We start from the raw sequence: 25,337 nt of genomic DNA on the forward strand, positions 1-25,337 counted from the left end.
GGAATGGCTAAGAACAACTGTGTGTAAAGATGGGGAAAAACATACATCCTGGTGGAATGATGAAGTGAGAGCAGCTTGTAAACGTAAAAAGAAAGCTTATCAGAAATGACTTCAAACGAGGGCTGATTGAGACAGGAAATTGTACGCAGATGAAAGAAACACAGCAAAACAATTAGTTGTTGAATCCAGAAAGAAGTCGTGGGAAGAATTAGGTAATAACCGGAAAAGTCTAGGTCCATCAGCAGGGAAACCTTTCTGGACAGTAATAAATAATTTTAGGAAGGGAGAGGAAAAGGAAATGAACAGTGTTTTGGGTAATTCAGGTGAACTCATAATAGATACCAGTGTATCACTGGACAGGTGGAGGGAAAATTTTGAACATTTTCTCAACGTAATAGGAAATTATCATGGTGGTGTCGCGAACAACGGAGCTCATGGGGAGGAGGGAAATGGTGTTGGTGAAATTACGCTTGAGGAAGCGGAAAGTATGGAAAATAAACTCCATTGTCATAAACCTGCAGGGTTAGATGAAATTAGACCTGAAATGATGAAGTATAGTGGGAAGGCAGGGATGAAATTGCTTATTTATTTAATTTATTTATTTATTAGTGCCTTTTTTTACAGTAGCAAATTTAGGGCCCTCTCTTACACTTAACCACATACTAATAAGAATCTTAAATAAAGTACTGAGATATTTAAAAAGGTTATAACTTAATAAATTACTAGAAGTGAAAATGAATTTAAATAAATTACTAACTAAATTAATATTAAAACTAATTTATATTATAAACTCTTAACAATGACCAATCCTCAGGCACGCACACAATCATACTCCAACCATTCAGTCAGCTGTCATCAGCAGGTAGTCTCGGCAGGTGACGTTAAATCTTTGTAAAGAGCTAGTTTCCCTGACCTGAACTGGCAGGGAATTCCATAATCTGGCGCCGCACAAATGATCTATTGATTTTATTTTTGTGGTGGACTGGAATAGAAAGAAAGGATCTGAAACGTGTATTTAAGTTGTGAAATGATGATATAAAGTGAATTTAGAGAAATATACAATGGCTGACTTTCAGTTAACACTCTAAATACCATTATTAAAATGTGTAGCTGTCGACGTTTGTCAGGCTTCAGTCATGAGAGAGCTTGATAGTACGGGATGATATGAAAATCGTACACGATATTTAAATAAATCGCACGCAGTAATGCAGTGCTCGTTGAAGTTTGAGTATTTCTTCTCTATTCATGTCATCCAAAACAACGTCAAGGAAAGGGACAACCAGTGTATGTATTTGTTTGGCCTTTAGCTCAAAAGGATATAGGTCTACATTCCTCTGCTGTTTAAGAGGGGTGAATCACTCCAAAAATTCTTTTTACGGATTTTATTCGTGTGATCAGACTAATCAAGTGTTTCGTTTATGATTACGTCGAGATTTTTAACCGTTTTACTGTAGGGAATAATGTTATTCAGTAGGATAGGCAGGATTGCGACATTGTTTGTGCAGCTCAGTAATTTTCGTGATCCAATTATGATTGCCTGAAATTTTGTGGGGTTTGGTACAAGAGAATTTAGTTGTGCATATGCACTGAGTCATCGGAGGTCATTGTTACTATCTTGTATTGTTTCACCTAAGTCTGGAGCCTTGCAGTGTCCATAAATTTGAAGATCGTCAGCATAGAGGTGTTATTTCCTGTCACAGATGGTATGTCTCTGATATAAATACAGAAAAAAAGGGGGCCTAGAATTCTGTCCTGTGGGGCACCACTAAGTTTCATTTCCCATATAGAGGCCTTGTAGTTTACTGTTACGCGCTGTTGATTACTCAAATAAGAACAAATATATTAAACGCAGCCAGGTCGAAATTTAGCAGTTCCAATTTCTTTATCATAGTCTGAATTTCTATAGTGTCAAAAGTGCTACTGAAGTCAAGAAGGATAAGTATATTGAGCAGTCGTTTTTCCATAGCGTTTATAATGTCTTCAGTAACCTTCAACAGTGTTGTCGCGATTGCAAAGTGTCCAAAAGCGCACTTTCGGTTAGGTATTCCAGAACTTGCTCGTATATTAAACGTTCAAAAGCTTTAGAAAGTGCAGGGAGTATGGACACAGGACGATAGTCAGAGGGTGATTATGAGTCTAAACTCTTAGGTACCGGTGTGATATTGGCTGTTTTCCAGACAGTAAGGAAAGTTCCGTTTAGTAAACAGTAGTTAAGTATGTGCGTCAGTATACTCAGGACAGTACCCATAATGTTATATATAAAAGTAATAGGAACATCATCTACACGTTAAATCCTTTTTAACCTGATTTTCTGTGATGCTGTGAAATGTGAATGCTGGATTGGCTGGTGGGGAGACTGTGAGTCGGTGCACTAAATCGGGGTAGGCTGAATTAAGATTACCGAGAGCATGGAGTGTTGGTAAGGTACCTTCATATCAGACAAAAGCAGTAATTGAACCTATCTATAAAGAAGGGAACAGGAAGGATTGCAATAACTATCGAGGTATCTCATTGATTAGTATACCAGGCAAAGTATTCACTGGCATCTTGGAAGGGAGGGTGCGATCAGTGGTTGAGAGGAAGTTGGATGAAAACCAGTGTGGTTTCAGACTCAGAGGGGCAGTCAGGTTCAGATTTTCATTATGCGCCAGGTAATTGAAAAATTCTACGAGAGGAACAGACTGTTGTGTTTATGTTTTGTAGACCTAGTGAAACCGTATGACAGGGTACCAAGGGACAAGATGTTCAAACTGGCGGAATATGGGGACAAGGGTAGTTTATTAAAATCAATCAAAGGCATTCATGTTGGCAATTGGTCTGCAGTGCTATTTGATGGTTAAAATAATTGAATTCTTGGTTCAGGGTGTTTACATGAGTTAGACAAGGCTGTAATCTTTCACGTTATTTGTTCGTAGTTTACATGGATCATCTGCTGGAAGGTATAAAGTGGCAGGGAGGGATTCAGTTAGGTGCAAATGTGGTAAGCAGTCTAGCCTTGGTCTTAATGGCAGATTGTGCTGAAAGGCTGCAGTCTAATAGCTTGGAACTCGAAAATAGGAGCAATGAGTATGGTATGAGAATTAGCCTCTCGAAGACTAAATTGATGTCAGAAGGTAAGAAATCCAAGAGAACTGAATACCATATTGGTGATACAAAGCTGAAACACGTAGATAATTTCAAGTATTGAGGATGAGTGTTCTCCCAAAATGGTATTATAGTAGGCCTAAGTGAGATTGACTCAAGGTGCAGTAAAGCTAATGCAGTGAACTCCCAGTTGAGATCAGCAGTATTCTGTAAGAAGGAAGTCAGCTCCCGGACGAAACGATCTTCATATCGGTCTGTTTTCAGACCAACTTTGCTTTACGGGAGCGAAAGATGTTTGGACTCAAGGATATCTTATTAATAAGTTAGAAGTAATAGACATGAAAGTAGTGAGATTGATTGCTAGTACAAACAGGCGGGAACAATGAAAAGAGGGACCTCGGAATGAGGAGATAAAGAAGTTAGGAATGAACTCGATGGATGCAGCTGTACGCATAAACCAGTTCGGTGGTGGGGTCATGTGAGGCGAATGGAGGAGGATAGGTTGCCAAGGAGAATAATGGACTCTGTTATGGAGGGTAAAGAGGAGTAGAGGGAGAGCAAGACGACGATGGATAGACTCAATTTCTAACGATTTAAACATAAGGGGTATAGAACTAAATGAGACCACAGTACTAGTTGCAAATAGAGGATTGTGGCGACGTTTAGTAAATTCACAGGGGCTTGCAGAAAGTTATAACGGTCTTTAATGTAATATGTGTATTCCTATGAGCTTCATAACAAGCTGAATTTAATAAGTCTATGATGATCGTGTAACAATAAAATGTGGTTTCATAAAATTTACAACACTTATCAGATGAAATAATAACTTGGTATGCAGATCAACAACAACTTACTTTAGAACGTAACGATAAGATGAGTACAGCTGAACTTTGTTATAAATACATCGGTTTCGGCGACAACTCGTCTATAACATCATGTTTTCCGTAGTACGGACATATTCCTCGTGAGAAATGTGCTTTTCAGCCTTGCTTTTTACGACAAACGTATATGCGTCTACCTCACATATAACTTCATTTTCAACCTCTGTTTGGACTAAGAATTTTTAAGAACCAAAATATTTTAAGAAATGTTTTGTTGAAATCTGGCAACCTAGCAAATTCTTTCGAGTCCCCTTGTGTCACAGACCTCGGGAATGCAGGCAGAATCCCCACCCCTTTGTACCCCTCCCTAATTCTTGCGGTATCACCGGTACTCGCGTGTGGTCAGTTTCTTCTGGAAGGAGCACGCATTTTAACGCAGTATAACTACTAAAAGAAAGTTTTAATGTTGGAAGAAGAAGTTAAAGTGATTCACCAAATTGAATAATAGAATTAAAGGAGCTGGCGTGTTTCGTGAGTTTTTCCTTGTTATTTCCACAATCCAAACGATTTGGAAGAGCGATGATAAAGTTGTTGCTGCATTTGAACAGAATGGTTCGAAAATTAAGCGGCTAGGACAACCTGAACGAAGAGACATGTATGCAGCGCTGTTTAAGTGTTTTAAGCAACAGAGAAGCTACAATGTACCCATTAGCGGACCTCTCCTTAAGGTGAAAGCAGAAGGATTTGCCAAGAAATTAAGAGATGAGGAATTTGTGTCCAGCAGCGGCTGGACCGACAGATTCAAAAGTGAGCGGCGAAGCGAATAGTGTGAATGCTGAAACAAGCGAAGAATGACTTACTACCGTGGCCTGACGTGTGCGAAATCAGACGAGCTTGGCATTGTCATTAGATTGACATCGGACAGAACTCTGAAATCTAGAAAGGTAATAACAGTTCTGGTTTATGCTAATGCAGACAAAACTGAGAAGAGAAAACTGTTCGTGACTGGCAAACGAAAATATCATACATGCTTTAGCCATGTAACAAATCTTCCGTTACTTTACAGTGCTAATATAAAATCATGGAAGACTTCCTAATTGTTTGAATCTGAGATGAGGCGTTTGAATCGGCAGCTTTTAATTGAGAAGAGACTTCCTTTTCTTGTTGACAACTGTCCAGCGCGCCCTGTAATCTTAGGTCTGGAGAGCATTAAGCTTGTTTCCCTTCCTGCAAATACAACGAGCAGATTGCAGCCCGTGGATCAAGGGGTAATTAGAAGTCTGAAATGCCACTATCGCTAGCTGATATTGTTGGAAATGATAAAGTGCACCAAGCAAGGGCGGTGCGTGGTATTGTTGCAGGTTTGCACAACTCCCAATAATTTTACGCTTCATTGGTCGTCTTTTCTTCCTATTTTGCAGCTTAATAAACCTAACATGTACTCTAAAATGTGTTAAAACCAACCATCTTTTGTCGTTCTATGTATTAATGCTTCGTAACGGACCATTAAACTCCGCCGTCTTCAAATCAAACTCAGGGGGATGACTTTCCTACGCCAAACTCCCTAGCGCACAGCGCGTCGCTATTTAGTTTCAGCAGGGACGAGCTTAAGCCTGTATACGAAGTATAGCATCAGGTAGCAAGCCCGCCCGTGTCGGTCCTAGGGAGTTGCACGAGAACAGCAAGTCCCCTAACGAAAAACAATTTCAAATGTCCCCGTTAGATTGCACCACTCTGCAGAGATGACTTCATCCCTGCTTTCTCTCCTCTCGCAACGGTAATTTCTTTTCCACGCCACTAGGGTAAGCTGTACCGCAGCATTAACAATGTTACCAACATTTGTATTTCATGGGCAATCATGACCATTTTGTAAATCGTAAAATTTGTTTTGAGGATATATTTTCGGAAGAAACGTTTTTTCATCAACATAACTTCCTGTTATACTTTAGTCAACCGTAAAGCGAGCTTTGTAACAACATTGTCACATGTTGATTGTTGATAAACGGCTGGACTATTGCGATTTGCGACATGGAGTTGTTGGTGTTACTGTAGACGTTATGTTTACATTTATCACGTGTAGGTCTTGGTGTGTTTTCAGGTGATTGAGTGTTTTGGTTGTAGATAGTTTGTCTGTGCGTTATTATTATAACTGATGGATTCTAGATTGTGAGTAAGAGTTCGTCACAAAGCTGCCGGTGTTAGTGTAGTTAAGTTTGACTATTTGTTGGTGTCGTGTCATGGCATTATCGGTCAAATCTATCACCTGTGGGTGTATTAGTATTTTGTTTTAACTGAATGTTTGGTTTGAAATATTAACTTTTCAAGGTGTGTAGCGGAGTGTGAGTGAAAATGAATACTGTAAGTAATTTATAAGTTAGAGAGTTTTTCCAGCTTTCTGATGAGGAGAAACTTACCGTAAAGACACTCGGAAGACCATTACTGGACTTAAATATTGTGCAGAATATTAATACTGGAAATCGACAGTTTAGGAGGGTGTTTAAAAGGGATATTTATACAAATAGTGATTGGTTATGTGGTTGCGAACTTAAAAATGCGTTATTCTGCTTCCCGTGCTTATTGTTTGGTGGGGAACCCGCGTGGACCAAAGTAGGAGTTACGGACATAAATCATTTAAGAACCAAAGTAAAGAAACATGAATCTTCAGCTGTTCACATTCAAAACTGTTTAAGACTGATACTTTTTGGAACTGTCAACGTAGCTGCACAACTAGATAGTACGTATAGGAGGAAAATTGCGGAGTATAACGAAGAAGTTAGGCATAACAGATATGTGATAAATATTTAAAAAAACTGTATTCGTTTCTGCAGTTCCTTTGAACTTGCCTTAAGGGGGCACGATGAAACTGAATCATCATCAAACCCAGGTGTTTTCAGAGGACTAATTAATTTTAGCGCTGAATTGGATGCCGTGCTAAAAGGTCATTTGGAAAAGGCAACTGTTTTCAAAGGAACATCCAAAACAATTCAAAACGAACTTTTGAAAATTATGTTGGAGGTATTACAGGAAGAAATATCAAAACAAATAAGGAACTCAGAATATTTAGCTATTATAGCAGATGAAACCAGTGACATTTCCAATATATTCCAGATGGCTGTTGTGTACCGTTACGTAGTAAGAGGCAAACCAATAGAAAGGTTCTGGAGTTTCCTGTCTCCTGCAAAACATGACGCACAGACATTAGCTGCGTGTTTATTGGAAGAATTAAAAAAGCACAAAGTAAATGAAACTCTCCAAAAGTTAATTGCACAGACATATGACGGGGCATCCGTTATGGCTGGTTCCTCTGGTGGGGTACAAGCTATTGTAAAAAGATCCTATCCCAACGCAGAATATGTGCATTGCTATGCCCATCAAGTTAATCTTGTAATGAGCAAGGCGGCATAATCAACCGCAATGTGAAAATATTTTTTTCTAGTTTGCAAGGAATTTGTGCATTCTTCTCCAACAGTCCACAGCGGACCGCGATATTTGACGAGGTAGTGAGGAAACGTTTGCCACGGGCTTGTCCTACTAGGTGGAATTTTCAATCACGATGCGTATATACAGTTTATGACTGTAAGGAAGATCTTATTGAGTGAATGAACCAGATATTGGAAGGTGACTCTGTAATGAGTGAAACTACAATTTGTCAGGCTCTTGGTCATAAAAAAGTTCTTTCCAGTTGTAGTTTCAATTTTTGGCTGAAATTCTTCCGTAAAATGATGCCACTAGTCGAAGTTCTCTTCGGGCAGCTACAACACGGAGACACTGATGCTGGTTCTGCACATAAGGCCGTTTCAGCACTTGAAGTAAACATCTCCAAGATCCGAGAAGAAATTGACCTCACGAGCGGTAATGAACCTACCGATTACTCATTGAAGAAAATGAAATTGGACAAGACTGAATGGAAAAGAGAAGCAAAGGAAGTGTGCGATGTGATAATTTCCCAGGCTTCCAGAGAAGTTCTCCTTGTACTGTTCTAAGTTCCCTGAAGGCACCTTACATACAGTGTGTTCAGTGTATACGTTTTTGGACAAACTAAAACTACGCCATGAACTATCGTCCATCTATTTAGCACAAGAATTCAGATCATTGTCGGGTACTGTTAGTCTAGCAGAGTTTATAATAACCAACAACCTAGAGAAAACGTTCAGTGAGTGCTTGATACTGTTGAAATTAATTCTTACAATCCCTATGACATCTGTTGAAGCAGAAAGATGTTTTTCTACTTTGAATAGCATAAACATTTTCTTAAGGAACTCTATGACCCAGTAAAGATTGTTAGCCTTGGCAATGCTTTCTATAGAAAGAGATCTGGTGATGGAAATCGCAGACTTCAATCAACGGGTGACTGACAAGTTTGCATCAATGGAAAACAGGAGGGCACATTTTCAATTCAAGTGAGGTAAGAATAACTGTAGTTATACTGTATAAATAGCCTATTATTTCCTGTGTATTAATTGCTGGTTATATTTCAGTTTTAATAGGAATGCAGTTCATTACATACGGATACTAGGGATTCTTGTTATTTCCGTAAGATTCTCATTTAAAATTGCAACATTTAAAATTTTGGTGCAACACCCAGTTTCAGATACCACCAGCCGCCACTGGCACCGAGAAAAAGCAGGATCATTCTATTGCACCGATAGATGCGATCAGATGAATTACAAAAGCATGGAAATGTGTCACTGCCACAACTATCAAGAACTGTCTCCACCATGCCGGAATCAGATCAGCTGAAGAAATAAATGCCGCCAGAACTGAAGATACGTTCGATGACTGTGAGGTTCAGAAACCAACAGTGATATGCTCAATCAGTGTGACTGTGAAACGTATGACCTAGTTAAAACCGTAGTGCAAATTGAAGATGAAGTTGTAAGTGAAGAGAAGTATATCGACCACAGCGACCTTGAAGTGGAGGAAGGAAGTGTCTGTCCCTACAGTGAGTGTAAACATGTTCTATGAAGCTGGGGGAGAAGCAGTGAAGTGAAATAATGACAAAAGAACAAAATGACTGATTCTTTCACTCCTAAGTGAAGAAGTTTGCTGAGTACTAGACAAAGTGTTTTCATGCAGAATAGGTGTATTTTATTATGCGCATGGAATGTTTAAGAATGAACACATAAACCTAAAATAAGCCTAATTATGAATATGCTACTGTATTTTTCATTCTCCACCTCACTAAATTTTTAATACGAATCTTGTTGATAACAACACAATTTTTCACTTCCCTTGGAGATCGTTATAAACGAGTTCTCCTGTACTTTTGAAGTTAATAATGTTTAAAGTCAGCGCTCCGGTTGAAATGGAAATAAAACCGCCGATATTTTCCTTCAATCTGCGTTAAAATTTTAACTGGTTACGAAAACATTTTCTACTCCGCATAGTCAAACGTAGAATGAAATAAGCTAAATTATGTTTTAGCTTATTTCTATGGGGGTAAATGCAGTGATGTAGTTGGAACAAAATATTTACAGGAACTCACTTCATTAATTCAGCAGTTTCCAAATGGACTCGTATTAGGTGTCAAAATCAGCGGCCTTATGTTTCCGACAAGTTGTTTCATCAGCTGAACGTTTCCCCTTTCGTAGCCATGACTTGACATATGGTTGTGGGTTAAATATATGCAGAGGGGGTCCAACGCTGCTTATGAAAATAAGTCCGCTTGATCTTGCAACCAGCAGCCTATTTCTCTTTTCGGCGTAGATCTCATTGTACACCCATGACGTTTCAGCGCTATGTATAGATCATATGATTTTCTTACTGAATGTAAAAATGTTACGTCATTCTAAAGCGGCAAAATGTTTTCCGGAACGGCGTTCCGGCCCGTTCCGGTCCAACTAAATCACTGGGTAAACGGGTAGATTTCTTACAACCAATCAACTCGGGTGTCTATACTTTTTCTACGACAGAAAATATCACACTAGGTCCGAGAAAATATGTTTATTTAGAGAATTCATAACTCCGCCACTGGGAGATACCACGGAAATCCCAGCGCCAGTCCCAAGTCTGGACAAAGGAGGAGGGTCAATGTCTGGTTATTGAGTCTCAGTGTGGGCACCAATGCCGAGCAGGTGTCTACGGTAAATACTATGAAATGCTCGAGTTGGAGGGTTCGCCTACCGACGTAACCAGCAAATCCTACTCCCTAAGGAGATGGGTGAGGGCGAGTATCCGGCGCCTTAAAACGGGATGTTCTCGGCTATGGTATGGTAACCCAGAAAGGTTCCCTGGTCCTCCAGGTTGGGGGTTGTGCGCAGGGCTAACACCCCAGCCACGTGAAAATATCTTGTTACGAGGCGTACCTACAGAGATAGCCGGATGGATAAATTAATGACGACTAAGCGAGGAAAAGGAAAACGAGATGTTATTTTTGAATCCTGGAATGTGCTAAGCCTGTATCGAGAGGGAGCCTTTAGGAATGTGAAGGAAGTTTTAAAGAATTATACGGTGTCGATTGCTACACTGCAAGAAATCAGGTAGAAAGGTGCGGATATTATGGACTCGAGAAATTACACCATCTTCTTCAGTGGGGGTGATAAAAACCAGCTGGGAACGGGATTCATGGTAGCAAATGATGTGAAGCAAGCGGTTCTGGGATTCAAACCCATGAATGAGAGACTATGTGCCCTACGCTTAAAGTTGTCCCTGTTTAACATAACAGTATTCTGTGCTCATGCTCCTACGGAAGACTCAAGCGAAGATGTGAAAGGTGAATTCTACAGTGTACTTGAGGAAGAATATGATGCAGCTCCAAGACATGATGTTAAGATTGTTCTCAGAGATATGTATGATTAAGTAGGAAGAGAAGAAACATTTAGGCCAACGATTGGACTGCATAGCGTCCACATGGAAAGTAATGATAACGGACTTCGGCTCGTAGACTTCGCAATAGCGCACGAGATGACGATCTCCAGTACGTATTTCCCACGGAAGAATTTTCACAAGGTAACATGGAAATCCCCCGATGGAGAGACAGAGAATCAGATCGATCACGTTCTTATCGACCGAAGACACGGGTCGGACGTTATGAATGTCAGGACTAAGAGGCAGGCAGATGCAGACTCGGACCACTATATTGTGATAATGTACAGACAGAGAATAGCCAATATCACGAAGACAAAGGGAAAGAAGTCTCTGAAGTTTGATGTACAGACACTGCAAAGAGATGACATGAAGAAAGAAAGCTAAAGGGAAGTGGTTACTGAAAAGCTCAGAGGTCGAGAGCAAGAACTAGAAGGAGCTACAGTGACTCGGCAGTGGAAAGTATTACAAGATTCTTTGAAGAGTGCAGCCGCAGAAACGGTGGGATTTCAGAAACCTGTGAGGAGAACAGAATGGTAGGATGACGAGTGTCAGGCAGCAGTCTTAAGGTGTAATGAAGCAAGAGAAAAACACTGCAGCGAAGAACAAGAGCAAGCACTGAGAGATTCCAACAAGCTAGACGAGAGGCGAAGAAGGTACTGAGAAGGAAGAAGAGGGAGTGGGAAAAATAGAAGCTACAACATATCGAGGAAATGCAGAACAGAAAGGAGGTCAGAGCCATTTTCCAGGGAGCTAGGAAAATTAAGGAGGGATTCCAGCCAAGGACAATATGTTGTAAGGATAAAGTAGGCCAGTTGATTGGAGATGAGAGTGGGATGATGGAAAGGTGGGCAGAATATTTTGAAGGCCTTCTGAACCCTATAGAGGAAAACATTCAGGAATCACAAGAACAGGTGGGAGATGGTCAGTTGGTTGTAGATGGCGAGGAGGGAAACGTGCATGAAGTGGCCTTAGAAGAGGTGAAGGAGGCAACATCCCTTATGCATAATAACAGAGCGCCAGGAGAAGATACAATTCCAGCTGAGCTTTTCAAGTATGGTGGGGAGGAAATCTGTAAGAAGCTGCATAATCTCATTTGTGTAGTGTGGGAAAGCAAAGGATTGGAACCTAGCGGTCATTTTCCCCACCCATAAAAGGAGCGACAAGACGGTATGCAGCAATTACCGTGGGATCTCCCTTCTCAATGTGGCATACAAGATCTTCTCAAAAGTGCTAGCAAGGAGATTAGAAGCATATGCAGAGAAAGAACTGGGTGAACACCAGTGTGGATTTAGGCGGAACAGGTCAACAATCGATCACATCCTGTCATTAGACTAATACTGGAGAAGTGCCACGAATATAACGTCAGCGTACATCAACTCTATGTTGATTATAAAGAGGCCTATGACAGTGTCCATAGACCCAAGCTACGAATGGTGTTAGAGGAAATGTAGGTGCCAAGAAAGATCATCAGTCTTGTGGAAATGACATTGAGGAATACTAGAGCTAAAGTGAAAATCCAGGGGAGGCTGACCAGGGAGATCCCAGTGCAAGGAGGGCTTAGGCAGGGAGATGCTTTGTCGACGACCCTCTTCAATCTTTGCCTGGAGAATGTCATTAGGAAAATACCACTGAACCCTCGGGGTACCATCTACAACAGGTCGCTTCAGTATATGGCATTTCCCGACGACGTTTTCCTTCTTGGCAGGAACACGAGGGAGTTGACGGAAGCACTACGGTGCATGTGTGAAAGTTCGAGGCACTTGGGGCTGTGAATTAATAATGAAAAAACAAAGTATATTGTGAGTACGAGGGAGAAGGGAAGGTTACAAGGGGTGAGAGACCTGGAATGGAAAGAAGGAAAGTATGAGAGAGTTGCAGAATTCAAGTACCTGGGTGTCATGGTAAAGGAAAACAACGTAGTCAGTGCAGAGATCCAAGCACGCATCGCAGCAGGCAGTAGATGCTTCTATGCATTTCACAAACTATTGAAGTCCTCCAGTCTATGTAGAAGGCTTAAGCTCACTGTGTACCGCACCATAATACGGTCAGTAGTTGAACACGAAGTCGATCAGTTAGGCCAGAAACAGGTTCTAGTTTTTCATCTCGCGCCTCGCCTCAGGAAAACTTACTGAAGAATTTCTCCTCACCACACCGAATTGTTTTCAGAGAACTCGGAAAATGGATTATACTACTGTAATACAGACCTTCTACAGAGATAGTGACTTATCCGCAAGTACATGAGTAGAGTCGTGGTTACTTCCCAGTGCGAGAAGAAAATACAGCGTGGGCCTGCATCAAGCCACTGTAGTACGAACAGAACAGAGATTATTGTATCAGGAACTAGAGCATGTCTCAGTCGAGGATGAAGTTAGTAGAACGTGGAATACAAAAAGTGTACACTAACATACATTAGCAACCAGTCAGTGATGAAGAATCATGGGTGGTGCCTCCCACGAAATTGGTAATTGTGGTTATCTATATAGTAAAAATTGAATCTTTTAACAACAAAATCTCCTCCCCGCCCCCCCCCCACGCTCGCAGCAAAACTTCTCAATCATAAGGGATAAGAATACAAATTCATTGATGAATAAGTAGATTGTGTTGTAGAGAAAGTGTGATGTCAGTATAAACACTTACATGGTAAACGAAGAATGCTTCAATTGCTACTACTTATGATTCTACCGGGAGATACACCTTCTCCGTCCAGTTGATCTGTGCTGTGAATCATAAACTATGTATTTGAAGATATTTGGACCTTTAATCTTTAGATGTCTCTACTATCGGCTTACGTGCCCTCTCCAGAGGGAGGGTGGACTATTAATTTTTGTAGGGATTTTTTTATTTTCTAGGTTTGTAAACCTTACGTGTTTGTAGATTGTTTTCTTATGTGCAGAGGTTTTCAGTACTTCTACGGTTTAAGTTATTAACCAATCAGGAGTTTTGTGTACATTTTCCTAGCCAGTTAAAATTGGGGGCATTCTGCCTAGGTCAAGGGAGTTCTGGAACTATCCCCTTGGAGCTGCTGTAAAACCTTGGCGATTTAGGGTCGTATTGTCATCTTCAAACGCTCCAGTCTAAGTGTATGTACGGCGTAATTGGAGGCGGGGGCAGCCACGTCGTCGTCGGAAGATCCAACAACTCAAGGTAATGGCAGACACCTTTTAACATCTGATAGCTCCAGCCAGTTAACTTCAGGAGAAGTTTTCAAACTTCTTTCTTAATGTAAAATTGTAAGATTTAAGATAACCTTTTATAAATGTAAATTTTCAGGCAAGTGTGAAGACTTTGTTCAAATCCCTGCTGGCAAATTTGTAACTTAGGGAACAAAGAGTGTTCACCCTCTATTAATTTCCATTCAACTTTGTATGGGGGTGACTGATTTTCTAAATCTCTATGCCTATGTAACTTCGGGCCATAAGCCCATGTAGGATTTTAAGCGTATTTCAAAAGGAGTTCAAGTGTTTCCCCTCCTAGCGTTTTGTTCATGGCCGATCGTCTTAAACCCTTTATTTGTACATTAAGGCCATTGAGAATGGGCACTCATTGCCCCTGTTTAAATCATCATTATTTACAGACGAAAGTGTAACAGACCGTCGAGCAGAATGACAGTGAACACCGTTTTTTGAATTTTATCTAGTGTAAATTTGAATAAGAAACTGGTGCCTGTAAGAGGTGAGATTGTATTTAGGTTTGAAGCTCAAATCACAAACATTCAAATGTGAAGCGTTGTGATGCATTGCAATTTTAAATTACTAGAGAATTGGCAGTCAATGTATTCAGTTCATTATTTTATCATCTCCTGTTATGTAAACGTTACATTTAACAGGTGCAATTTCCATGAGTTTCTATTTATAGTTCCGTACCGTTTAATATTTCTTGTGTTCAAAATTATGATTGAAACCAAATGCGTACGTAATTTCCATTATTTTGAAAAAAATTTATCCACCTATTATAAACACTATAGGTATGATTTATATCATGACAGTTGATAATTAAATTATATTACTTTTAATTTACATTTCCACTCAGTTTCTGGGATCATTTCTTCTTAACTTCATGCACGATTAAGCAGGGCGAAATAAATGCAAGACAGTACAGAGGACTGTTTATCACTGCTATCTGTGGCACAACATTCGGTTGCAACCTCTTTTTCAACAAATGAGTTTATTAAAGTGCGATTTGTGTCGCTATTCCCACTTAGCAATTTCGCTTATTAATCGCCCATTATCCACGGGTACTGCGTTACGAGGCAGCTATGTCATGAAATATCAAACCTGTTTGATTCCTGGTGCGCGGTTCCAACATGATTCAACTCATTTCTTCTCCCATCGCCACACATTTCCGCAGAACATTTCAAAATCCTACCAAGTTTCACAACTAGAGATGGGAGTTACATATCGTAATATGACGCTGTATCCTGTTCCATCAATGTAAGTTGTTCCAGAAATATTATGTTCCACCGGAGATCCTAATACAAAAGTAAATATCCGAGCGAAATCAAGACGAGGGTAGGAGAATCTAATTGGCTAACGGATATTAAGAAGCATAGCAGCTCGCTTTAAGAGCGCACTCCTGCGCAGGCGCGAGCGATAATTTTGTAATAGTTTAGAGCCAGTACTGATATTCCTACCCGTTACTTGCTGGCCGGTTACAGATATTCTTAGTTATTGGAAGTGCTTTGTATTAGGCTTACAGGTGGTGATACATACAAAAGCGTAGTTCCTCAAAACTGTTACGCGTGACCTTCCCACTTCACATCTCGTGTTTCCCGCCGCGTTGTAGACGAGCAGCAATGGGCCCGATACAATTTATTGTGAGATGATGGGAAAGGTCCCATTATGTAGACAAAAACTCAATAACACATAAACGGTTTCTTAGAAACGCGTTGTAGGAAGGTCAAATGAAATGGCGTATAGCTTTTAGTGCCGGGAGTGTCCGAGGACAACTTCGGCTCGCCAGATGCAGGGCTTTTCAATTGACGTCCGTAGGCGACCTGCGCGTCGTGATGAGGATGAAATGATGATGAAGACGACACATACACACAACCCCCGTGTCAGCGAAATTAACCAATCAAGGTTAAAATTCCCGACCCTTCCGGGAATCGAACTAGGGACCCCTGTGACGAAAGATCAGCACGCGAACCATTTAGCCATGGAGCCTTTGTAGGAAAGTACAAAATCATAATAATAATTTTCAAAATCAGCTAGTTAATATAGTTCTCATTAATGTACTCGTTACTCAAGTATCAGGTTCTGGAAAACCATCGTTAGTGGCATCAAATGTATCGTCCCTCCTGAAACTGCATTGCCTGCAACCTGCAAGACAGTGCAGGCACAGCTGTTATCATTTTTACCAGTACAAAGAAAAAAGGATGATACTGTATACGGGATAAGATGGTGGACAAGCCACTTACACACTCGTTTACCGCATATTTCCAACCGTCATTCTTTGGCGGAAGACGAAGATTTTCGAGAATTTTATACAGGATTTCCAGAGCGAGTTGGCTACACAGTTTGTGTCATGTAGCTGCTAGCTTGTATTCGAGAGATAGTGGGTTCTAACCCCTCTGTCGGCAGTCCTAGAGATGGTTTTTGATAGTTTCCCCATGTACACACCAAGCAACTGCTGGGACAGTTCCTCAGTTGTGGGCACGGTCGCTTCCGTCCTAGTCCTGTCCCATCCTATCCCATCGTCACCATAAGATCAGTCTGTGTCAGTGCGACCTAAAAAGCCAAAACATGTTGCGGACTAAACTTTGCTTACGTCTTGCCTGATAGAAGGACTCTTTCCTCATCTCTCATTCCGGCAGCATATCAATCAATCAATCAATCAATCAATCAATCAATCAATCAATCAATCAATCAATCAATCAATCAATCAATCAATCAATCAATCAATCAATCAATCAATCAATCAATCAATCAATCAATCAATCAATCAATCAATCAATCAATCAATCAATCAATCAATCAATCAATCAATCAATCAATCAATCAATCAATCAATCAATCAATCAATCAATCAATCAATCAATCAATCAATCAATCAATCAATCAATCAATCAATCAATCAATCAATCCTGTTCTGCATTTAGGTCAGTCGCCCAGGGGGCAGATTCCCTATCTGTTGTTTTCCTAGCCTTTTCTTAAATGATTTCAAAGATATTGGAAATTTATAGAACATCTCCGTTGTTAAGTTATTCCAATCCCTAACTCCCCTTCCTATAAATGAATATTTGCCCCAATTTGTCCTGTTGAATTCTAACTTTATCTTCATATTGTGATCGTTCCTACTTTTAAAGACGCCGCTCAAACTTATTCGTCTACTAATGTCATTCCACGCCATCTCTCCGCTCTCAGCTCGGAACATACCACTTAGTCGAGCAGCTCGTCTTCGTCTCCCAATTCTTCCCAGACCAAACTTCGCAACTTTTTTTGTAACGCTACTCTTTGTCGGAATTCACCCACAACAAATCGGGCTGATTTTCTTTGTTTTTTTCCAGTTCTTGAATCAAGTAATCCTGGTGAGGGTCCCATACACTGGAACCATACTCTAGTTGGGGTCTTACCAGAGACTTATATGCTCTCTCCTCTACCTCCTTACTACAACCCCTAAACACCCTCATAACCATGTGCAAAGATCTGTACCCTTTATTTACAATCCCATTTATGTGGTTACCCCAATGAAGATCTTTCCTTATATTAACACCTAGACAATGATCCCCAAAAGGAACTTTCACCCCGTCAACGCAGTAATTAAAACTGAGAGGACTTTTCCCATTTGTTCATAACACTCGTTCATGAACGTAGTTTATAAATTATAATGTCTGGTCCTAGTGTCTGTTTAAACACAGATCCTTGGATATCCAGGAATACACAGAGATATCTAGCAATCACGGCGATTTTTACAAATGGATGGTTGAAGCATTAGTTCTCGGAGTGTATATGGGTTATTGCGAACATTTTCTTGGAATAGTTAAGAATATGAGTAACGAGCTGGCGGAAGATAAAGTGGGAGAGAAGAAAGAGAGTTTGAGATATGGTACTGCTATTTATAAGTACTTACTAAGATGTGGTTAGAGGCTGCAAGAGGCAGCAGGTATAGTGAATGTTCCCTCCACAACTCCTTCCTAATACTACACTGTAACGGATGCACAAGAACATGATACTGGAAATTAACAATTTGTCCCATCCAATTAACTACGTACGGTGGATTTTCTAGTCTGTAGCCATTCCGGAACATCAGAATTCGCACGTCGATCTCCAAGGTGCGACGGAGCACTGTTGCAAAAAAAAAAAAAATCTGTGATGTTGCCTGGGAAGTGACGAGTGGGGAGACAAGAAGAGTAGCTGATACGACGACATTATGTCACTTCCTCGGGGAAAATAGCGTAACACCATAACTCAATCAGTTAATGAGTTTACACAACCGCACACAGTCGGTCTGGATAGATCTATATTTATTGTGTTTAGGGAATGGACAGGAAATTTTGGTCCATTAGTTTCTAAACATTTTTGTTATCACCACAGAGTCAGGACAGATAATTTATGCCTTTTTTTCTGCAGACAATATTGTGTGCTGCTATTAGATTCCTGGACAATATACAGTGGTATGACTTCTCCAGGCTAGGCTATTGAATTATTCCAGAATCTTCTTGGTTCTACGGAAGAATTCAAAAGCTTTATAAGTTTTTCTCCGTCACTGAAATGTTCCGTATCGCCGGCGAACAGAAATAATATCGTCAGATATTCACGAAGAGTTTTCCACAGACACAGCATCCTGAAATTTTAGCCTTTTATCAGTTTTCATCCCCGAGGTTCGGGAATATGACAAAATATTCCTGATTTGCAAGCTGATGTAAAACAAACCGATGTAACGAGTTCGTAGTGCCTGAGAATTTTTGCGTGGAAACAAACGAAAAAAGACTTAGAGACCAGTTTTGCGATGATAATAATAATAGTCATAGAGTGTGGCTTCTGTAGAAATATGGTACGGGTGTTTCGAGTTGACTTAATAGACTGCACACATACCCATCCCCCGAGCTTCCTGTCTGTCAGGACAGAGTCCTACTTGTGATGATTTATAATGCTGAAGACTGAACACATACCCATCCCCCTAGCTTCACGTCTATCAGGACGGCGTCCTACTTGTGATGAATTCTAATGCTGAAGGCTGCACACATACCCATCCCCCTAGCTTCACGTCTATCAGGACGGCGTCCTACTTGTGATGAATTCTAATGCTGAAGGCTGCACACATACCCATCCCCCGAGCCATCGGAATTAACCCATTATCACTAAAATAGCAAACGGGGCCGGAATCGAACGCCGGATCTCTAGCCATGGAGGCGATAGTTTGAAGATAAAATGAATTTGTGTTTTCAACATTAATGGTGCTTTCTTTTGGCTCATTGAAACCATAAGGTGGTACCAGAATACTGGCCTTGCATTCCTCTTGAAGCAGGGGTGTCCATCCACGCAGCTTATCGTGTAGCCATTCTTTGGATATGGCGTTCTTATAGAACATGGCTTCTGCCATTCGAATATGCAGGTAGATTTCGTCATGAGAGGTTAATAATGTTATATTTTCATGCGTCTTCAATTTGTGTAGAGCTTAAGAAACGGCAGGCTGCCGGACTGTTTTCCCGCAGGAGTTCTGGAAGGCAAGAACACGAAGTTGTCGCCTTTATACAACCTGAAATTCCACCAACACAATACAAGGAGTTGTCTGACTTACCTTCATGTAGTTCCTCTATCTGATTGTCTGAGAGAATGAGTTTCTTGAGGTTCTTCAGATTGAGACTGAGACCTGATGTTGTGGGCCAACTGTTTCCCGAAAGTTCTAATTCCTCCAGGAGGCTCCCTTCCATGCTGGAGACGTAGATCTGTTTCAGTGACATATTGTACACGTGCACTGACAGACGACTGACAGTAATTGGCCAAACTCCCAACCAGAAATCTTTCTCAAACGGACTCCTTGTAATCCAGGAAGTAATCTGCTCTTGGTCCCTGAAATAAGGGAAAGGATGAGAGTGCGTTAGGTTTTGAAACAGTTTCACCGAGCGAGCTGGCCACGTGGTTAGGGGCGTTGTCGGCAGCCCTGAAGATGTTTTTCCGATGTTTCCCATTTTCACATCTTCGCCATAAGACCCATCAGCATCGGTGTCACGCACACTAACTTGTAAAAGAAAAAAAGAAGAGAAAAGCATATTCGTCTGAATTCGCTGAAGAATTCGTACGAGATTGAACACCGAGGAGAGTCGTGATAAAGTGTGGACATGTTATCGGTAGTGTACAGTACAGCAGTAGATCTGTGAGGATATCGGTAAGAAAGAAGGAGGGCCGTGTCTGTCATAATAGGTGACCACGGGCTCCTAGCTGTGTCTGGCATTGACTCCACTTATTTGAGCCATTGTTCTGGCTTTGATAGTTCCAGTCCGACCTCCCTTGGTCAAGTCCTGTTCTCTTCCCTTCCTATCACCGTACAGGCTGCTATCTGTCTACCCGGAAAACAGCCGTCAGCTATCCTAAAATAGTCTTACGTGGTTTCTCCAGGAAAATGCCGGGATTGTACCTTCCATATCATTCCCACACTCACACAGCCACACGCTTGTCCTCGGACACTCCGCGCTCTGAAAGACATAAGCTTCACTTCTCTGATCCTAGGAAGGTCGTGGTCATGAACACAAGCTCCCCTTCCAGTCACCTCTTACACCTTACCGGGCTCAGTAGTTTAGGCGATACAGTACTGTTCTTGTGCTACTTTAAGTTGATCAAATACGTCAGCCTTCTATCGGCAAATACACGAACTCTTGTGAGACAAGAATTCGGCACCTCAGTGGCTACTAATGAAACACAGTGCTAGGCCTAACACTGTTAGAAGTTAGGGGATACCAGAGAAATATCCTCAGTGCACATGTCCGTATCACTGAAGAGTTGTGGCTAACAACCGCGCGGTCTACACTCGGACGATCAGCAACTATTCCATTGTTGTAATCCGTCAGTTCGGACGAGTGGAATTGAGTATTTGAGGATATACAGAATAGACTAACAACAGTGTTATTGACGGTCTTGTGTGATGGAGGATTGAGCCCTGCTTAATGTTTACACGAACAATCTGACTTCCACCTCTTCGGACCCCCGAAGTCAGCGCACTTGAAGTTGTAAAGGAACAGGTGTCATGATGTCTCGGGAGGCTGAACCTGTCCCTTCTTCTTAATTTTGCTACTCATTAAAGATTTCGTGAAGAAATGTGTTACTATTACATCTGCCCTCCCTATAAACATGGCACAAGCAATCAATATCATGTTCGAGATCTCGATACTTACTGTTCGCGGTAATGATTAAACGTGAAGTCTGCGAACGTGACATTCACTCGAGAGACCACGGTACCCTCTGCGTTGACGGTGTGGGACGTGAATCCTTGGGCATAGGTAACTAATGTAACCCGAGTTGTGTATCTCTTGTCATCCTCGTCAGTGTGGATGTGGCATAATGGCTTTATCCAGTCATTTAGACACTGGACACAGCTTACCACCAACAGCAACAACGTGGCGGTACAGCACCTGCAACAGTAATAAGAAAAACAACGTGTTGTGATTTTATATGAAAATAACTATATAGAGTGAAGTGTTGTGATTGTGTATGAGAACTGTATAGAGTGGTGTGTTGTGAATGTATATCAGAAGAACTATATAGAATGATGTGTTGTGATTCTATGTGCAGAGAAATGAATCGGGTGATGTGTTGTATTTATATATGAAGACAACAGTATAGGGTGATGTGTTGTGATTTTATATGAAGACAACTATATAGAGTGAAGTGCTGTGATTTTATATGAGGAAAACTGTATATAATGAAGTGTTGTGATTGTATATGAGCAGAACTGTATACAGTCAAGGAGGGGAACTGCATAGAGTAAAGTGTTGTGATTGTATATGCAGAGAACTGAGTAGAGTGAAATGCTGTATATTAAGAAGAATATAAGGAGTAACATGCTGTAATTGTATATGACAAGAACTGTATAGAGTGAAGTGTTGTGATTTTATTTGAAGAGAGCTGTGTAGTGTCGTGTTTTCATTGTATATGAATTTGACAAAATAATTTGACGTGTTTTGATTTTATATGAAGGGGACTGTTTAGAGTGAAGTCTTGTGATTGTATATGAAGAGGACTCTATAGTATTATGTGTTGTGACTGTATATGAAGAGGAATGTATAGACTGATGTGTTGTGATTGTATCTGCAGATAACTCAATAGAGTGATGTGCTGTATATTAAGAGGACTGTATAGAGTAACATGCTGTGATTGTATATGAAGTTGAAGAGAACTGTATAGAGTGATGTGCTGTCACTGTATATGCAGATAATTCTATACAGTCACTTGTTTTATTTTAAGAGAACTGTAGAGAGTGACGTGTTGAAGTTGTATATGGGGAGAACTGTATAGCGTGAAGTGTTGTGATTGTATATATATGAGAACTGTATAGAGTGGTGTGTTGTGAATGTATATCAGAAGAACTATATAGAATGATGTGTTGTGATTCTATGTGCAGAGAAATGAATCGGGTGATGTGTTGTATTTATATATGAAGAGAACAGTATAGAGTGATGTGTTGTGATTATATATATATATATATAGAGTAATGTGTTTTGATTGTATGTGAAGAGAACTGTATAGAGTGATGTGTTGTGGTTGCATATGGTAAGAACTGCATAGAGTGAAATGTTGTGATTTTATATGCAGAGAAATGCATAGTGATGTGTTGTATATTAAGAGGATTGTATAGAGTAATGTGCTGTGATTGTATATGAATAGAAGTGTTATGATTGTATATGAACTTCATAGAGTGACGTGTTTTGATGGTATACCAAGAGAACTATATAGAGTGACGTGTTGTGATTGTATATGAGGAGACCGCTATAGCATGAAGTGTTCTGATTGTATATGAGAACTGTATAGAGTGACGTGGTGTGTTTGTGTATGAAGAGGACAAAAAACAAATACCTAGTACAGAATCAGGGTATGAAACCATCGCTGATAAAATACCTGACCTATCCAGGAATTGAACGCAAGTCGCTTCGAAATGGAGGCCACTACACGGACCATTCTGCTGGGAGCCGGTCTTTTCTCTCGCATTAGCATTGAGGTACTTTAGCTTCGGCCTAAATATTAAAACTCGAATGTGATGATAAGAGTAGCTACGAGCTTTTATTTCCAAAGTCTAAGGAAATTTACGAATTTTGAAGACCGTGACTTCGCACCGCAATTTGATATTCTCTTAGAACATAGTGAGACACATCCTACACCTATTAGTAGTCGCTCGGAATGGTAGAACATGTAGATGGCGGTACTATTGGAGGATACTTAGATATTGAACACTGTCGTTTACAAATTATCGTTCACGTTTAGTAACCCTGGTGGTACACGATTTGCTAATCGCTGAAATGCGCGCCAAAGGCCTGGATTTATTTCCAAACCCCTCTACAGCGTTCATAAGAAATGAGGACATATGACGCTGTTGATAGTGAGTCGTCCGTTGGATGGAGATGTTAAGATTCCACCAGACCCCTTGGTACTACTCAGCACGGTTAACCTATGCGCAGGTGTCAGGTTTCACCCTCACACTTCCAGCTATCATAGTTAACGTCATTTATTCGTCCTAACTCACATCATACCTGATCCCGACAAGTTTTGAACACACACAGGCCCACGTATTCTGCGTCATGAGCAGTTCATTTCTCACGAGAGAAATGGAATATTAGCTGGTAGGATTCTTACATTGTTTCATGATATCTGTATAATAATAAATTTATAATCCTCAAACGTATAACCTTGCAATACTAGTCCCGTATATTTGATTTCAGATCCAAAGGGGAGGTGGTGGATGAATTTAAATATCTTGGTGTACATCTAAGCAACAGAAATGAGGAAATGGTGAAAAAACAGGCAAGAATTCAAGCTGCCAATAGAGCATACTTCGCAGTACTACCACTTTTCAGAAGAAGAGATATAAACATGAGCTTAAAAGTTATGCTATACAAAACCCTCATTCGCAGTATATTGATGTATGGAAGTGATACGTGGACCCTCCTAAAGAAAGCCGTGGAGAAAGCAAAGTAAAATCCTGAGGAGAATTTGTGGACCCATATGCGTACAAGGGGAATGGAGAATTAGATATAACAATGGACTATTTTCCCTGTATGGGAAGGCACCCCTGTCGCATGCCATTCGTATGAAGAGACTTAAATGGGCAGGTCATCTAATTAGGATGGAAGAACACCGAATCCCAAAGAAGGTATTCTTAGGAGACTTTGGAGGAGGAAGGCCTGTGGGAAGGCCACGTAACAGATGGGAAGATGGTGTACATCAGGACGCAGCACATATCCTCAAGATCCGGAATTGGAGAGTAGCTGCACGAGATCGACAAGTTTGGCGGAGAGCAACTGGGGAGACCATGACCCGAAAACGGGCCGTCGCGCCATAGGTAAGGTAAGGTATATTTGATTTCAAGTATCTGACAACAGTTCGGTCGGCACATAGTGTGACGACTTACTGAGAAATTACTGTATCCCATGACGTCAATACCTAACCTAACTTAATCAAACAGTTCTAACCTAAAGTCACATTCTTTCATTGTTCAAGTTCGAGGGTTTGAGTCCCCGTGTAAGGTAGGTTAGTGAGTCGATTGAAATCGGCGAAGACCAGAATAAATTTTAAAAAAGGGGTCAGCTACATACTGAGTAGATCATGGCTACCCTGCATAGTTATCTCTTCAGCATCTTTCTCCTCAACTCTGAAGGTCCTGGAATGGACAAGCAAAGAGTGAAAGGAAACATTGGAAACAGCGTAAGACAAAGACTGTGGATTATCACCGGTATTATTTAACACCTATACAGCAAAAGCCATAAAGGAATTTTCAGCTTCTAACAATAATGGTGAACTCTGTAGTACGAAATGATGATACAGCCCTGATAACTAAAACTGAAAAAAAAACCCACCGAAAATGCTCTAAATCACATGAAACAATTGCGAAGAGTGAGAGAGAGAGACTAAATAAACTGAAGAGTAGGATCATGACGTCTACAAGGGATGATGATATTGATGAATGGTATAGTTAAATTAAGTAAAGGAATTAGAAAATGTAAGTATGACCACTTCTGATAAAAAGTACGAGCGAAGTAAACGCCCGGATTACACAGAGGATTACCAGCGAAGAGCGGAGATGCAGAAACTTGAAATGTGGTGCTGGCCTTAGCTCGTAAGAAAGCCTTGGACTGACAGAGTCACGGACAGGAACGTTCTCAAAATGTGGCATTCACATTCGTTAGAACCGTAAACAGGAGAAAAGACAACTTAGTTTGACACTTGCTTAATCATCCGACTGGTGAACCACAGTGCTGGTCCGGAAACTGCAATCGATCAATCAATCAATCAATCAATCAATCAATCAATCAATCAATCAATCAATCAATCAATCAATCAATCAATCAATCAATCAATCAATCAATCAATCAATCAATCAATCAATCAATCAATCAATCAAGCAAGCAAGCAAGCAAGCAAGCAAGCAAGCAAGCAAGCAAGCAAGCAATCAAACAATCAATCAATCAACCAATCAATCAAT

The 25,337-nt window shown here is 40.6% G+C and overlaps 1 protein-coding gene across 1 annotated transcript in view; it reads right to left on the reverse strand.

Moving 5' to 3' along the window:
* Positions 1 to 25,337, reverse strand: part of LOC136875985 (uncharacterized) — a 56,075-nt gene that overhangs the window by 22,274 nt on the left and 8,464 nt on the right. Inside the window, exons 2-3 of the mRNA XM_068228118.1 lie at positions 21,040 to 21,276; positions 19,449 to 19,720 (exon numbers count right to left, since the gene is read on the reverse strand). Of these exons, the coding sequence (XP_068084219.1) occupies positions 19,449 to 19,720; positions 21,040 to 21,276 (509 nt within the window). The remainder of the gene's footprint in view (positions 1 to 19,448; positions 19,721 to 21,039; positions 21,277 to 25,337) is intronic.

The sequence above is a fragment of the Anabrus simplex genome, chromosome 6, assembly GCF_040414725.1.
Source record: "Anabrus simplex isolate iqAnaSimp1 chromosome 6, ASM4041472v1, whole genome shotgun sequence".
Taxonomy (NCBI): Eukaryota; Metazoa; Arthropoda; class Insecta; order Orthoptera; family Tettigoniidae; genus Anabrus; species Anabrus simplex.